Source organism: Schistocerca nitens, chromosome 11 (genome assembly GCF_023898315.1).
Source record: "Schistocerca nitens isolate TAMUIC-IGC-003100 chromosome 11, iqSchNite1.1, whole genome shotgun sequence".
Classification (NCBI taxonomy): domain Eukaryota; kingdom Metazoa; phylum Arthropoda; class Insecta; order Orthoptera; family Acrididae; genus Schistocerca; species Schistocerca nitens.
In genome coordinates this window covers 203,077,592-203,094,149 of record NC_064624.1, presented here as the reverse complement: position 1 = coordinate 203,094,149, position 16,558 = coordinate 203,077,592, and the positions used below count along the sequence as shown (strand labels likewise).

Below are 16,558 nucleotides of genomic sequence, written 5' to 3'. Positions count from 1 at the left end.
TCTACTATCGTCGATTTTATATGTCCGAAGATACTGACCTGCCCTCTCAATTAGGAATTTTTTTTATAGGTCCCCCCCCCCCCAAAAAAAAAATCACAATCGCATTTTCCTCTTCAGTGTATTGCAGAATTTTTCAAAAATTCTCCTGTTTCTTTTTTTCACCTTTTTCTATTTCTTATACTCAAGCATGGCAATTTACTGTGTTGCATAGAATACATGCACTTTTATATCTTTTTCATAGTCTCCAATTTTCGTAACAATGAAAACTGATTTATTGTTTTATGTCTACTCGAAGAGATGATATTCCATCTTCATCTTCTGGGTCAGAACATTTAATTTTTTCCACTTCTTTAATTTACCCACAACTTGTGTTCAACGATTTGCGAGTACCCCCAATATTTGTCATATATTCTGTTTTAGGTGTGAAGATTTTCTGAAATATTTATATGGTGAAAGTTAATTCTAGAGCTTTGCCAAAGACTCCACTGTCATCTGCAGTGGCCAGGCATTTAATTTTTATTTTATTCATACCAAGCAGACAAAATAAACCAGGCACCGAAAATATTTATAAGACTGACTCAGAATTGCTGTCTTGGGGAAATGACTCACTTTGTGACATTTCATACAGAATGGTGATTTAATAAAATTACTAAAACTGCCAATTTATTTCCTATCCCTACTTATACATCAGAGGAACTGGTTCAACTTGCCGTTGTGCTATTTATCTTACGTGCAATTTGCTTTATACTGACATCAAGATTCCCAATAGTTTTTGAATACACAGTATTACAAAAATCTGTCACAACTACAAACCAGTACATCACGTCAAATTTTGCCATGCTTTATCAAATATTTATGTGCACCCACAGCTTCATTAAATTCTAGGATTTTTATCTGTAAGCAAAAGAGAATTTTGTACTACTACGTATAAGTTTTAAAAAAGGAGTAAATAAAATACTGATATCTCACAGTAGTCAGCTTTATTTGCTGTATCTTTAAGAGTATCATCCGCTACATCAACAAACTGAACACATTTGATTCATCGGTGTAGGAACATTTCTCTCCATTATTGCCTTCTTTTGGTGCTAATCAAGAGTCGCACATGGGAGGGTCAGATGTGTGCACATATGTTAACGTAAGACAATTACAATTTTAATGGGCACCTTCATGAAAGCTTATATTTCTTCTTATTTAACAATTATGTGTTTCACCAGGTCTCAGCTAAAATACTCCAGGCTTCTACTAGTCATTCTATAACTCTGTCTACATTTATAAAAATACTTGAAATATTACAACAACCACAGCATCCTCTGTCGTTGACGATTCCAGCCAGGTCCAGATACATTTACCAATATAAGTAATTTAAAAATTCTCTTCAGAACTGTTTAGGTTCGGAAGGTACACACTTCTACAAACACATCTCTTTTTAGTGCAAAAATACTGCATTGTTGGACGATAACTTAATTTTCACACAAATGTTGTACTCAGGATCCCAGAAAAACTGGGAATGAACTCTACAGATGTAGCAGTCAGGGCGAACAGGCTTAGATGGTGGGGTCATGTTACACGCATGGGAGAAGCAAGGTTACCCAAGAGACTCGTGCTTTCAGCAGTAGAGGATAGGAGAAGCTGGGGATAGACCAAGGAGCAGGTACCTGGATTCGGTTAAGAATGATTTTGAAGTAATAGGCTTAACATCAGAAGAGGCACCAATTTTAGCACGGAATAGGGGATCATGGAGGAATTTTATAAGGGGGCTATGCTCCAGACTGAATGCTGAAAGGCATAATCAGTCTTAAATGATGATGATGATGATGATGATGATGATGATGATCACTAATGGAAATTTCTTTGGTTGCATGTTGGGGTTGACAAAGCTTCAAACTCTCCAGCTACACCATGAGACGCCGGGGGTAAACACCACCCATCAAAAAATTCCGAAATTGATTTTATTCCTGACGTATAACGAAAGTCAATGTAGTAATTACAGTGGCAGGTTGAACTAACAACTGTAAACAAAAGATGTGCATTCTGCTGGGAGTATGCAGCGTTACATAGCAGACATCCAACTACAGCGTGTTAACATCGTGTCACTAATCGCAATGGAGCAACATCTCTAAATCGAGTGTTCTAGACATTCTCGAGAATATTCTGAGGACAAGCAAAGTGTATGCAAAGTTTGTACAGCACACTTTCACTCCCGAGCAGAACCAATGACGTGTGGACGCCTTCCACGACTCGGATGAAATGGAAGACGTGGATAATTTTTTTCCGGTGAACTTCATCGCGGTGACAAAACTGGTGTTATCAATATGAACCTACCGTAAAGCGACAAAGTGCAGAAATTCACACGAGGGGTAAATGTTTCGACAACACGACTGACATTAAAAGCCAATGCAACACGAGAACTGAACGGCACCTCAAAGAAGAATTTTTCTGACAGCTTCACACGGTCGTACGATTGTTCTCTGTTGCACTCAAGAGTGTGCAACAAAAATGTGAGGCGACACGTGATGTACCTTACAAACTACTGAGACGTTCTCGTACCTGGGATAGTGCGGGTAGGCGGGAGGTGACAGAGTGTCGCCTCGGACACGTCCACTCCCAGCGGCAGCCCGGAGCGCCGAGTGTCCGAGCAGCGACTCGGTGGCGTTCTCCAGCAGCTGCAGGTGTTCCGACATGCCAGTGCGGTGCTGCCGGCGACGGGGGTCGTGCCCGCGGAGTCGGTGCTCGCCGTTGTGAGAATGCACTCCGTTCGCGTGCCCCTCCGAAACTGGGCCAGAGTGCAACGGCCGCTTCACACGCCGGCGGGGGCGAAATTTTCCACTCTCGAACGTGTGTTCGTATTGTGGGTCTGAAACAGTAACACAGTAATTGTTTGGTGAGCAGTTCACCAAAACACACACCGAGAATTCGCCATCACTGTATGTAAAACAATGTACGTCGACCGAATCGTCTAGGATTATCGACAAAGTCGTGGCGGCGTGTTGTCTCGGTGCTCGGATAGGTTTCCTACTTGTTACGTTCGAGTGAAATGGCAGATTCGTGTCCAGCTTGTTCCTCTGTAGCTGCTGAACAACAGACTGCTCTGCAGGTTGTCAATGCACGCCTCCGGACAATGCGAGGTGCGACAAAGTAATGAGACAGATTTTCTTTGCAAGATGTGGCAACCCTGCACGCGTTCGTAGGCACCTCGATTTGTAGTCTGCTTCTAGTCCAAGCGGCACATTGATGCAACTGCTCAGTCGTGTGTTGTGCTGTAATAAGTTAATACGTGTTTGTGTCTCTTGTCATGAAAACGGAACCGCGTAATATTGCATAATCGTATGCCTTTTTTTGTGTTGAACTGGGTGGAAATGTAATGACAACTTACGGTAAGCTTCAGAAGGATTTTGGAGGGGAGGTTATGTCAAGGCATGAAATGTTTAGTGAAGGCAGAACGAATGTTGAAGATGAAGACCGCAGTGGACGACCGTCAACCTGACAGACGGATGTCAATTCGACCAGGGTGCGTGAACTCGTACGACTTCATTGAAGATTATCTGTGAAAATGACTGCAGAAGAACTGAACTTCAATCGAGAAACAGTTCAGTTCGTCTAATAATAACTGAAGATCTCGGTATGAGAAAGATTTGTGCAAAATTGGATTCTGCATCACAATAATGCACCATCCCATACTGCTGTGTCAGTACAGCAATTTTTAACCTCAAAACAAATTCCAGTACGACCACAGCCACCTCGTTCACCAGATATCGCTCCGTGCGACTTTTTTCTATTTCCGAGAGTCAAAACGGCGGTCAAGGGACACCGTTTTCAAACAACACAAGATGTCCAAAAAGCTGTGAAGAGGGTCTTGGAGGATATTACAGAAGATGAGTTCCAGAAATGAAACCATCAATGGCAGAAGTGCTGGAAAAAGTGTGTGCAATCAGAATGGAACTGCTTTGAAGGAGACAACACCATACTTGACTAAAGCGGTAAGCAACATTTTTTTCACATCAGTCTCATTACTTTACTGTCGCACCTCATCTACATCTACATCTACATTTATACTCCGCAAGCCAGCCAACGGTGTGTGGCGGAGCGCACTTTACATGCCCCTGTCATTACCTCCCTTTTCTGTTCCAGTCGCGTACGGTTCGCGGGAAGAATGACTGTCTGAAAGCCTCCGTGCACGCTCGAATCTCTCTAATTTTACTTTCGTGATCTCCTCGGGAGGTATAAGAAGCGGGAAGCAATATATTCGATACCTCATCCAGAAACGCACCCTCTCAATACCTGGACAGCAAGCTACACCGCGATGCAGAGCGCCTCTCTTGTAGACTCCGCCACTCGAGTTTGCCAAACATCTCCGTAACGCTATCACGCTTACCAAATAACCCTGTGACGAAACACGCTGCTCTTCTTTGGATCTTCTCTATCTCCTCCGTCAACTCGACCTGGTACGGATCCCACACTGATGAGCAGTACTCAAGTATAGGTCGAACGAGTGTTTTGTAAGCCACCTCCTTTGTTGATGGACTACATTTTCTGAGGACTCTCCCAATGAATCTCAACCTGGTACCCGCCTTACCAACAATTAATTTTATATGATCATTCCACTTCAAATCGTTCCACACGCGTACTCCCAGATATTTTACAGAAGTAACTGCTACCAGTGTTTGTTAAGCTATCGTATAATCCTACAATAAAGGATCCTTCTTTCTATGTATTCGCAATACATTACATTTGTCTGTGTTAAGGGTCAGTTGCCACTCCCTGCACGAAGTGCCTATCCGCTGCAGATCTTCCTGCATTTCGCTACAATTTTCTAATGCTGAAACTTCTCTGTATACTACAGCATCATCTGTGAAAAGCCGCACGGAACTTCCGACACTATCTACTAGGTGATTTATATATACTGTGAAAAGCAGTGGTCCCATAACACTCCCCTGTGGCATGCCAGAGGTTACTTTAACGTCTCTCCATTGATAACAACATGATGTGTTCCGTTTGCTAAAAACTCTTCAATCCAGCCACACAGCCGGTCTGATATTCCGTAGGTTCTTACTTTGTTTATCAGGCGACAGTGCGGAACTGTATCGAACGCCTTCCGGAAGCCGAGGAAAATAGCATCTACCTGGGAGCCTGTATCTAATATTTTCTGCATCTCATGAACAAATAAAGCGAGTTGGGTCTCACACGATCGCTGTTTCCGGAATCCGTGTTGATTCCTACAGAGTAGATTCTGGGTTTCCAAAAACGACATGATACTCGAGCAAAAATTATGTTCTAAAATTCTACAATTCATATGTTGTACTTGTTGGATGGGAGGTCCCCAGCGGGGTCAGAGGGTCTGGAAGTTTGAGCACTGGTGCTGCCTGTCTATTCCACACGCTGCCTCCACCACTTTCATGTCGGAGCATTCCTGGTGTATTTTTGCTGTGCGGAGCTCAGCTGGTGACTGCTGTGCCAGTTGACGAGGTTGTCATATACTTGTTTTTTCACTGCACCTTTACTGCCCACATCTAGGAATCCGTAAGCACAGCACTGTTTTCCTGTTCAAAACAAATATGCATTTTTCACAGATGCTTTGCTTTGTTACTTCAAACATGAACACGTAAATGTACTGTGCTGCATCAGCGAATTCTGGGACTCTGGTAGTGAATAGGACGTATAATTACAAGTATATAAGGGCCTTGTCAACTGGGACAGTTGTATCCGACCGAGTTCCACACGGGATGTGGCATTTGCAAAAATATGTCAGGAATGCTCTGATATGTTAGCGGCTGAAGCAGCAGGCAAAACAGATAAACAATACCGATACACAACTGGCCCATCCATTAGGGCCTTGGCAGAGGAATCTGCAGTCTCTCAGCTATAAAGAAACACACCGGAGACGAACTCGACACTTTGAAGGAAGATGAGAAGTTGGAAATTCACCGAGAGATTGCAACAACACAATGCCAACACTCGGATGGTAAACACGAAAGAATTCGTCAATTAAATCTGCTGACAAAACCTGCATTTCCACCGTGTAGATTGTTAGGTCATGTTGTATTCCTCTTCAGTTCCATGTCAAGCCTGATTACACTGAAGTGAAAGAAAGAGAACAGAAGCAAACGAGCAGTCGCAGGCAGTTTGCCTGTGTTCACTACCATTTACTGGCACATGTGAACAAGGCTTTACACTAGAGGGAACAAAAGAGAAAACAAGATAACAACCATAGTCTATGAACACTGCATCATTACTCTTTTTTGGCAATAATAATCAGCGAACAGGATAAAACACCATACGGTTAGAACCATGATGTGAAACTTTGATTTTCAGCAAGGATTATTTTGCACGGATTTTGACAAAGTAATGCATGACGAATGGATGGTTTTTGACAAAGTGAGCAAAATGGATCTGAGAAATGTGTGCAGATAGTGTGCTAAACTGCAACTCTGGTGCAATAATTAGAAAAATAATTACTGACGATCAATGTGACCTGAAAAAAGGCTAGCATTCACTCTCTCGTTATTAGCAACTGGAGACATTTATGTTAGTGATTGCTTCACATTTAGATAGCTGCAGTATAACAGATAGTTTCATAAGTCTGCAATGACTTCAACAATTTTATTAAAGTAAGTATTAGGAAGATGCTGCCAACAAAATACAATTAATGAAATCTAAACTATACATATGAGGTCTGTTCAAAAAATTCTGAAACTTCGTCCACAAAATTTTTCTACACTTACATTTTACTTATTGTGCATAGTCTGTTTCCACGCTCGGAAGCAGTCTTGGTACACCTCTTGCTGGATCATGCAAAGTGTGTATTTTCTTTTATCTCGTCTTTCACTGGAAATCTTTGTCCTTTATTGACATATGACACATGGTTGGTCGGTTGGTTTGAGGGGAGAGGACCAAACAACAAGTCATTGGTCCCAACAGATTAGGAAAGGATAGAGAAGGAACTCAGCCATGCCCTTTCAAAGGAACCATCCCAGCATTTGCGTGAAGCGATTTTGGGAAATCACGGAAAACCTAAATCAGGATGGCCGGACAAGGATTTGAACCGTCGTCCTCCCGAATGCAAGTCCAGTGTGCTAACCACTGTGCCACCTTGCTCGGTAAATTGCAGATTGCTTCCCTGTATTGTTTGTATTTGTGGCTGCATACTTACTTTCTTGACAGCAATGCCACAAAGCTGGAAGCCTGTAGCTATCATCGCTACTGAAATTACTTTCATTCTTAAGAGATTTCAACCACTTTGTAATACTTTCCTTCTATATATCTTGCTCCCCTTCACTAGCACTCACGCATTATCGGTACCTATTCCTCAATTGCAGTTCTCCTCGTGTTCCGAGATGTAAGGGATCCACAATCCCTTACTCACCAATATTCATCACGAATCCACGTATGTGAGACAAGTACAGATTGATTATTGAGTGTCAACTGTGCCGAGTCAGAAAATTTTTTGTTGTTCGGAGTACAGAGTGCGAGTTGAACTACTGTTATGAGCAAGTAGCAGCTGGGTGTGTTCAATGGCACATCCAAACACGAAAGTTACTTTCTGTCATGATGTCATGTTTCCACGTCGACTCGTCTTACTGCACTGATTCTGTACAAGTTAGAAGCACTGCCGTAACGTACTTTAGCAGTGGAGGGGTCACATGCTGTCTCTGCACCAACTACAACACTCCAAAACAGACAGAGAGGTCTTAAGTGTTTGATTAGCATTTGGCAGTATACCTCACTCATAACCCAATAGAATTTATTGCCAGAACACAAAATTAACAAAAATCACAAGCTGGAAACTGCTTGGTGCCGCTCTCACATCTACGGCAACTTTTTGTTGCATACAAAGCGTTGCGTTGGCCAGCACGATGTCGGCGGGTTACGATGATGAGAGCAGGATACAGGCAGTTCCGCTGGTTAATCTCCTCCGGCAAAACGTAAATAAAGTTCCGGCACAGCTGTATCATCAACCCCGTGGTGATAAACAAACCACAAGACGCCAGTATACGACCGTTGTTGACATGTCTTCTCTTTCAAAGTACATTACGTAGACATTGCTTGTTTTTACACTTTATGCACTATCCGTGATGCTATCGTCCATAATTACACAGTTCGTCACATTCCCATAGACTTAGCCACAACTACACAGTTTGTAGAATTGTTCTTGTGTGTGAAGCACACCGTAAACAATGTCCACTCTGTTCTCGCATTTCAAACTTCGACAACATCACTGAAAGTCATTTATATTGCACAGTTAATTAAAGTCTTCACTTTCACGGCTTGACAGAATGTGATAGACAACAGTTCCACCACCCAAAACCAATACCAGCAAAGTTCATCCGCATAAAAGCACTGTTCGTGTCGGCCACAACAAAGTAATGTTAGCAGCACTTTCACAGTCCAGTTTATTTGCTCTTAAAGTTCGCTGGTGATGGCATTACATACCGCAGTGGTAAAGATAATTAACAATCTGATAGTTCAGTATCACTGACCATACAGTTACATATGCTTTTCATAAAAAACAGTACTATTTTTCCGCGCACGCTTCACAGACACACCATCCACCATCCCCTCTACTACACAACAACCTTTCGACTCTCGATATCACTATCGCTGTCCCCTGTCTAGAGATGTTATATCGTTATCATAAATTACATAATCTTTATAAATGTTACTGACTGCATTTTTCACAATTAATAATATTCCAAAAGAGAACTTTACAAACTTTATCAGAGGTACAAAGCAAGAAACATATTTATCCATTGGCAAACGAAATAATCACAATTACATCTTTACATTTAAAAACCACAGTAGAATGTTGAAAATGAAAAATGGAAATGAAGTCCCATGCTTCTTTACAGAGCGTAGGGGAACGATGCGGGAGACCCGCACCGCCTTACTAGGCAAGGTCCTAATGGCGGTGGTTTGCCGTTGCCTTCCTCCCACCGTAATGGGGATGAATGATGATGATGAAGACGACACAACAACACCCAGTCATCTCGAGGCAGGAAAAATCCCTGACCCCGCCGGGAATCGAACCCGGGACCCCATGCTCGGGAAGCGAGAGCGCTAACGCGAGACCACGAGGGGCGGACAGTAGAATGTTATATAATCACAAATAGAAATGCCCATATGAACAAAAGAAAAAGAATAGAAATCGAAAGAAAACCACGAAAAAAAATTATTTGCATAATTAGCAATGCCTTCACAAGCTACCCAGCTATTCACCGGCTGTGTGACTCACCGAGCATCCAGTAGTGGCGTTTGAGCTTGCCGCCTTCCTGTGGCAACTTGACGAAGCAACTGTAGCGTGCCACGTTGTTGCTGATCATCTTCTGCAAAAACTTCTTCCTGGCAGCGTAGTAGGGGAAGCGGCTCGCGACGTAGGAGTAGATCTCCGACAGCATCGCCCTCCTACCACACAGACAGAAGCACACAGCACAGTACTGATCGTCCGAAGGAGACCCCGATCTGAACGTACGGGGAAAAGAGCACTTTTTGACACCTTTACTACAGACGTCCAGTGAGCCCCATACCAGTACTGATTTTGTACAGGCAGAGAAATAAATGATGGACACAGAAAGGAAGACAAAAAAAAAAAAAGCAGATTAGCATAGTCAAAAAGGGGTTTCCTGGACAAAAGAAATCTATTAGTATCAAATATTGGCACTAACCTGAGAAAAAAAATTTCTGAGAATTTACATCTGGAGCACAAAATTGCATGACTTTTGTGAACCATGGACTACGAGAAAATCAGAAAAGAAGAGAACTGGAAATCTGAGATGCGGTGCAATAGAAGAATGTTGAAAATAAGGTGGACTGATAAGGTAAGAAATGAAGATGTTCTCCATAGTATTGGCAAAGCAAGGAACAAGAGGAAAAACATGCATCATGTACACACACACACACACACACACACACACACACACACACACACACACACACACACACTTGGCAAAGCAAGGAACAAGAGGAAAAACATGCATCACGTACACACACACACACACACACACACACACACACACACACACACACACACACACACACACACACACACACACACACAGGCACAGGCACTCGGCGCCGCCCACCCCCCCCCACCCCCACCCCCTACAAAGTATGGGGTGGACGTGGTTCATCACATGACCCACAAACATTCTACAAAAGTTGCATGTAAGAGATGGCTGCTGCATGTCTCCCATTACACTTTGGTCTTGGCAGTAAAAAATACAAGGGTCGCCAACAAAATAGTAATGAAGAAGAAAATGGAAAGCAAGAAGTTCATACTCCAGGTGGTAAATGAACTCAAGGAAATGAAAGAGGAGGAGGAGGAGGAGGAGGAGGAGGAGGAGGAGGAAGAAGAAGAAGAAGATAAGAAACCAAAATGATGCAGAAAGTGGAACAAGTGCCAAATCAGCCTCAGAAAAGGCAAAAAGACCAGTGCCAACTATGTTAAGTGTAACAAATCTGTGTGCATATAACAAAAATCACCTGTGCTAAGTGTGTGTAGCATATTTCAATAACTTAGGAGAAAGGACAAAAAAGTTGAATGTTTAACACATGAGTACAATATGGATCATATGTAACAAATGCATTAGTAGGTCCTAAACTTGGTCAGCATTTGAAAGTATACAGTTTAGCAAACATGTTAGCATCGGCAACAATAAATTGGTACGATTTTTTGTTCGAATAAAAAAGTAAGGTGTTAATTTAGTGTTAAATAAATATTGTTATAATTCATAAATAGAAAGGGTTTAACATAAACTAAAATAAACCACTTGTTTAAGTAAAATATGATCCCCCCCTCCCCCCAGGCTCAAAATGACCTTCCCACCATTTTAGGAATGTCAGAAACTCGGCCATTCTATTATTACTTGTAGTGTTGCCAACTTCATAAAAAAAAAACTTTGAGCCTCAGAGGGTCAGTACTCTTACTTTCTGGGAGTGCCTTGTATTCCCTCCAGCCTACCATTTAACTCTGATGGCATTTTTTGTTCATACTCCCTCCCTGAAGCCCAACTGTGAGTCTGATAATTTGTATCCATTGCTCTCTGATATACTGTGTCTCAAAAACTGTGGAAATCAATGGTAACAGAGACATTTGCTGCTAATTGGAACGGTACTCCAGAATCAGTATTAAGTCAATACATATACATGGAAATTATTAACATGATCTGAGCCGACATGATAGTTCCTAGTAACAATTACGTAAAGCAAGTCAATTTTCCATAGAAGGATAAAGCTGCTAACATATAGCAATGAACGATTTTGCGGAACTGCTCCATACTGAAGTGAAAGATGAACAATAGAGTGTTACAAGAAATGGAAACGTAGGCTTCTGCGGCCGTTGTCAATGTCTGTAAAATTCTTCTGGGTTTGGGACTGCACTGTCAACTATAAAATTCCGACATTTCGGCGACTATTGCAAGACGCCTTCCTCAGGGTGTATTGCTAACAGCTCAATACACTACACAATATTACTAACAGCTCAATACACCCTGAGGAAGGCGTCTCGCAACAGTCGCCAAAACGTCGGAATTTTATAGTTGACAATGCAGTCCCAAACCCAGAAGAATTTTACATACTGTTACACAGTAAGAAACCATGACATTATGTAGGACATGTATTATGACATCACGGAATAACTTGAATGGTACTGGAGGGAGCTGTTGAGGATAAAAACTGTGGGGGAAGAGAGATTGGAATACATCCAGCAAATAGTCGAGGACACTGGGTGACAGTGCTCCTCAGAGATGAAGAGGTAGGTAAAGGAGACAAAGTCGTGAAGGTGACACCAAACCAACCACAAAATCGTTAACAAGAAACGAATCTAGTGCTGTATATGTCAGATACAGCAGTTATTCTGATACGATATGGACAGTTGACAAGTGAAACAAATGGGAAAATACATCAAACTAAACTCACAGTTGCTGGCCAAAACAACACCACATTATATCTACCGTATGAATAAGACACCAAGAGAAGTGCTGACAATTGTGGCACGTGTTAAGGAGTGTGCAATGTATTTTCATAAAAGGATTTAGCATTCTGCAGCAGTGCTACCAACCTGTGCGGCGACTGCACTATGGCCATAGCGATGAGTTCCGCGTACGAGAACGGTGGCCTCGTGCCGGCACCGCCAGAGCGCTGCTCTTCGTCAACCCCGCCGGCAACAATGCCGAAGGTGGCATCTGTGGTGCTGCCTCTGCCGGTATTGGTGCCTCCGGATTCAGACACCAGAGTAGCGGCGTCACCTGTCGACGTCATCGTGTCCGACGCCGGGACGTCGACCACACTGCGGCTGTCGCCGGGGTGGGGCAAGCCGGGGTCGGCCTGGCCAGTGCTGTCAACAGAGGAGAATCACGAGCTGCTCGAGGTCCGGGTGATAGAGCTGTTTCAGTAGAACATAAGACACTGTTCAAAGATTAAACAATGTAGGAGCTCTACGATGGTTAAAGACATTCAAACAGAAGTACAAAGGACACTTAGAACTGAAGCAAGAATGAAACAGAAAAACAGAACAGCAAAATGACTGGGAAACTTCAACACATGCAATGGAACATTGGAGTTGTTCTTACCATAAGGGAGAGATTAAAAATGAGACTTTTCACCCACCAAGCACAGTGATTACATTACCTGACCAGAAAGAGACCACACCGATGGTGCCGAACAGCAACCACGTATTCAAATTTGTTCGTACAGCAACACCATATGTCAATTTTTATTTAATGTATGACCTGAAATTCATTTTCCAATCTTTTTTATCCGATATTTTATTAATGAACATATTATAATGTAGATAATTTCACATTTGTTTGATATCGACACAATAATAATGTTTTCCAGTCTCCTTAAAACTGAATTTTTTGACGTACACGGTAGCTGTTCGAGATCACCGATACGCTACGTATCTATCCAAAATCAGAAGACAGACGAATGACAGTTGCGCCTGTGGCAATGTAGGCACTCCAGAGCACACACTGAGAGACTGTACTCTCCACAACGGTAACATTCTCCAAACACTGCAGACCCTGCACTAAGAAATCAGCCAAACAGGCACCTCTACCTCTACAACAGCCCTGCAGCACAGAACACAGGAAGGTTATGGTGGACTTCACTACATTTGAGCACACTGACATCCTAGCAAGACAACATATCATAACAGATGGACTAAAAGGTACCCACGACCGGCGAACACCAAATAAAATGGTTTTCAAGATTGTCCACTAGGCTGGTGTGTCCAATTACAGAAATATGTATTATAATGAGTTACAGTGAGTCAAGGAATCAGATGAAACCTGCTACCCTAGATCTGAGGATTCCAGCAGTCAATGGGTGCTGACCGGGATAGTTTTGAGGAAACATCCAGAACTGAAGGCAACCTTCTAAAGTTTAGGTGTAACCTAATAAATGAACAGAACTGTAACGATTTTCCACATAAAACCTGTAGTACCCACAGTTATATTAGCACACTGACTGACAAAAAAACAAACCTTAAGCACCCAGAAGCCACGGTCGGTCAGTCAATGTCAACCCTGAACAGTACACGCCATCGTCTGGTTTATAAATGATTAGTTTTAATTGTCTGAGACAGGTAGAACAGCCATCAGACTGCACTACCTTTTTTTATGTATTCAGAATTGTTACCGTGCCTCGTAGGATACAAAGGGGCGTTAGTGTGTCACATACTGAGTGATCGAGGGAATGCTGCAGATTCGTCCGAGACACCTGACAGAATTTGAAAGGGGCATCGTGTGGTTCTCAACTTGGCCAGCCGCTTGAATCACACACTATCCAGATTTGTCGACTATTAGGATGTGGCAAAATCCCGATGTCGGTCTGTGTGGGGACTCGAGGGCAAGAGTACTCACCGTCGAGGTTCAGCCTGAACACACGTAACCACCGTGTGGGAAAATCACCATATTTTGTACAAGTACATCGTAACCCTTCATATCTGTGTCTGAATCTGTCATCCGTGGACTTCTACATCGCATCTGCATCTACACGGATACTCTGCAAATCGCACTTACTTGCCTGGCAGAAGATTCATCGAACCACCGGCACAATAATTCTCTTTATTCTACTCTCAAACAACACACAGAAAAAAATAAACATCTATATGTTTCCATTTAAGCTACAATTTCCCTTATTTTATCACGATGTCATTTGTCCCTACATAGGTCGGTGTTAACAAAGTATTTCTGCATTCAGAGGAGAAAGTCGATGATTGAAATTTTGTGAAAAGATCTTGCCGCAGCAAAGAAAAACACTTTTGTTTTAATTGTGTCCACCCCAAATCCTGTATCATGCCTGTGACACTCTCCCCCCTATTTCTCAATAACACAAACAATGCTGCTCTTACTCCAAAAGTGTAGCGTATGCAATCTCTTTAGTAGATCTGTTGCATCTTCTAAGTGTTCTGCTAACAAACAGCAGTCTTTGGTTTGCCTTCACAATAAAATTTCCTATGCATTCTTTGATTTCAGTTATTTGTTATTGTAATCGATACGTATTTAGTTGAATTTCTGGCCTTTAGATCTCACTGATTTATTATTTAATTAAAGGTTAATGGATTCCTTTTAGTGCTAATGTGGATGACCTCACGTTTCATTAATTAGGTTCAATTGCCAATTTTCACACCATACAGATATCTTTTCTGAATCATTTAGCAATTTGTTTTGACCTTCTGATACCTTTACTGGGCAGTAAATGACAGCATTAACTGGAAGCAACCTAAGACTGCTGCTGAGATTATCCCCTATGACATTTCTATAGATAAGCAACAGCAGCTACAGCCTTTAACACTATATTGGGGAATGCCAGAAATCACTTCCGCTTTACTCGACGATTTTCCATCAGTTACTCTGACAGGAAATCAAGAATCTAGTCGCATAACTGAGATGATATTGCAAAGCCCGCAATTTGATTACAAGCTGCTTCCGAGGTACAGTGCCGAAAGCCTTCTGGAAATCTATAAATACGAAATCAATCTGAAATCCCTTGCTGATAGCACTCAACACTTCGAGTGAGTGAAGAGCTACTTGTGTTTTGCAAGGACACAGTTTTCTAAATCCATGTCAAGATACCCTTCTCTTCGAGCTAATTCATAATGTTGAGACAAAATACATGTTCCAAAATCCTCTTGCATATCAACATTAATGATTCCAGAATGACATTTTCACTCTGCAGCGGAGCGTGCGCTGATATGAAACTTCCTGGCAGATTAAAACTGTGTGCCCGACCAAGACTCGAACTCGGGACCTTTGCCTTTCGCGGTCAAGTTCTCTAACATCTGAGCTACCGAAGCACGACTCACGCCCAGTACTCACAGCTTTACTTCTGCCAGTACCTCGTCTCCTATCTTCCAAATGATATTGGCCTGTAATTTTTCTGCGTATTGTGTACAAATTTTCTAACTACACGTTATTACTTGCACCAACTTGATTTAACTAACAGGTGATCCTGGAATCAGCAATTGGTTACGTACCATCATCTAGGATCTGGCACTGTTTGCTTCAGTGGTCAGTTGTTTGATTGGATTGATTTCTCTGGGATAATAAATTTTTGAACTTTGTTAATTTTCTCAATATGTGTTTGTCAGTTGTTCTGTTTCAGATGTTGAGGTTCATAGGCACGCTTTCTCATATACATTTATTTGGGTAGCAACTGTGGGGAAATGGAAGGGTCAGGTGCACACATTGGAAGAGGTAAGGCATAACACTGAAATCGCTACTGCTGCGGTACAATTTGATAAACCAATAACAGTGCTGCATCGACATCAATGGCAACTATTTCCAATATCTGCTGTGACGTTCATTAGCAACGGTCAATCCCGTGTCAGTCTTACGGTAAATATTTTCTGCCCCAGTTTTTCTGTCCAACCTAGATATTCGAGGATTTTCTGTCCACAATATATTAATTTTTACTTTTTGTGATTAGCTTCAAGGTATCTGCTAGTGACACTGAAACTAGTAAAGAAGAAGAAACAGAAGAAGTAATAAAAGGGAGCATTCACTAATGAAAGGCTTTCAGAAAGTAAGTTACACGTCATCCCACGTCAAGATCAATGTGCGACAAGCATCAATACAGAGCACGTGTTCTGTGTTTCCTGCACACACAGTTCTTCTGGGGTATGGATAACAGATGCAGCACTTTGTGTGAGTGAAATGGCACAGCAAACAGAAACGTCCTCCAAAGTTCAAGTACACAGTACAGCAAGATTCTTGATGGTAAAATATCTAAATTGCACATCGATTCACAGTGAAATTCTGGCCGAATGTGGACTAAATGCGATGTCACGTATAACCACAGTGAAATGGTGCCAACAATATGACCACAGATGGACAGACACGGGTGGTGCTGATCAAGAATAAGGCCATCAACTTCGCCCACAGATGACTTGGCCCTGCATAACAATGTTTAAATTTTTTGAAGTCTCCTTGTAATTAAAAGAAAATGCAAACCAGGAAGTGTACGTGTTGAAGTACTTATTTTACAAAATAAAAATAGAAGTTAAAGAATCATTAGTGTTTGAGAAAAGTCTGTCAGGGGTTTCTTGACCCTTTCTAGAAGTGAT

General features: G+C 42.0%; 1 protein-coding gene across 1 annotated transcript in view; it reads right to left on the bottom strand.

The window, feature by feature from the left end:
- Positions 1-12,249, bottom strand: part of LOC126212787 (uncharacterized) — a 104,622-nt gene extending 92,373 nt beyond the window's left edge. The window contains exons 1-3 of the mRNA XM_049940190.1: positions 12,050-12,249; positions 9,227-9,396; positions 2,548-2,854 (exon numbers count right to left, since the gene is read on the bottom strand). Coding sequence (XP_049796147.1) covers positions 2,548-2,854; positions 9,227-9,396; positions 12,050-12,249 — 677 coding nt within the window. The remainder of the gene's footprint in view (positions 1-2,547; positions 2,855-9,226; positions 9,397-12,049) is intronic.
- Positions 12,250-16,558: the final 4,309 nt, after the last annotated feature.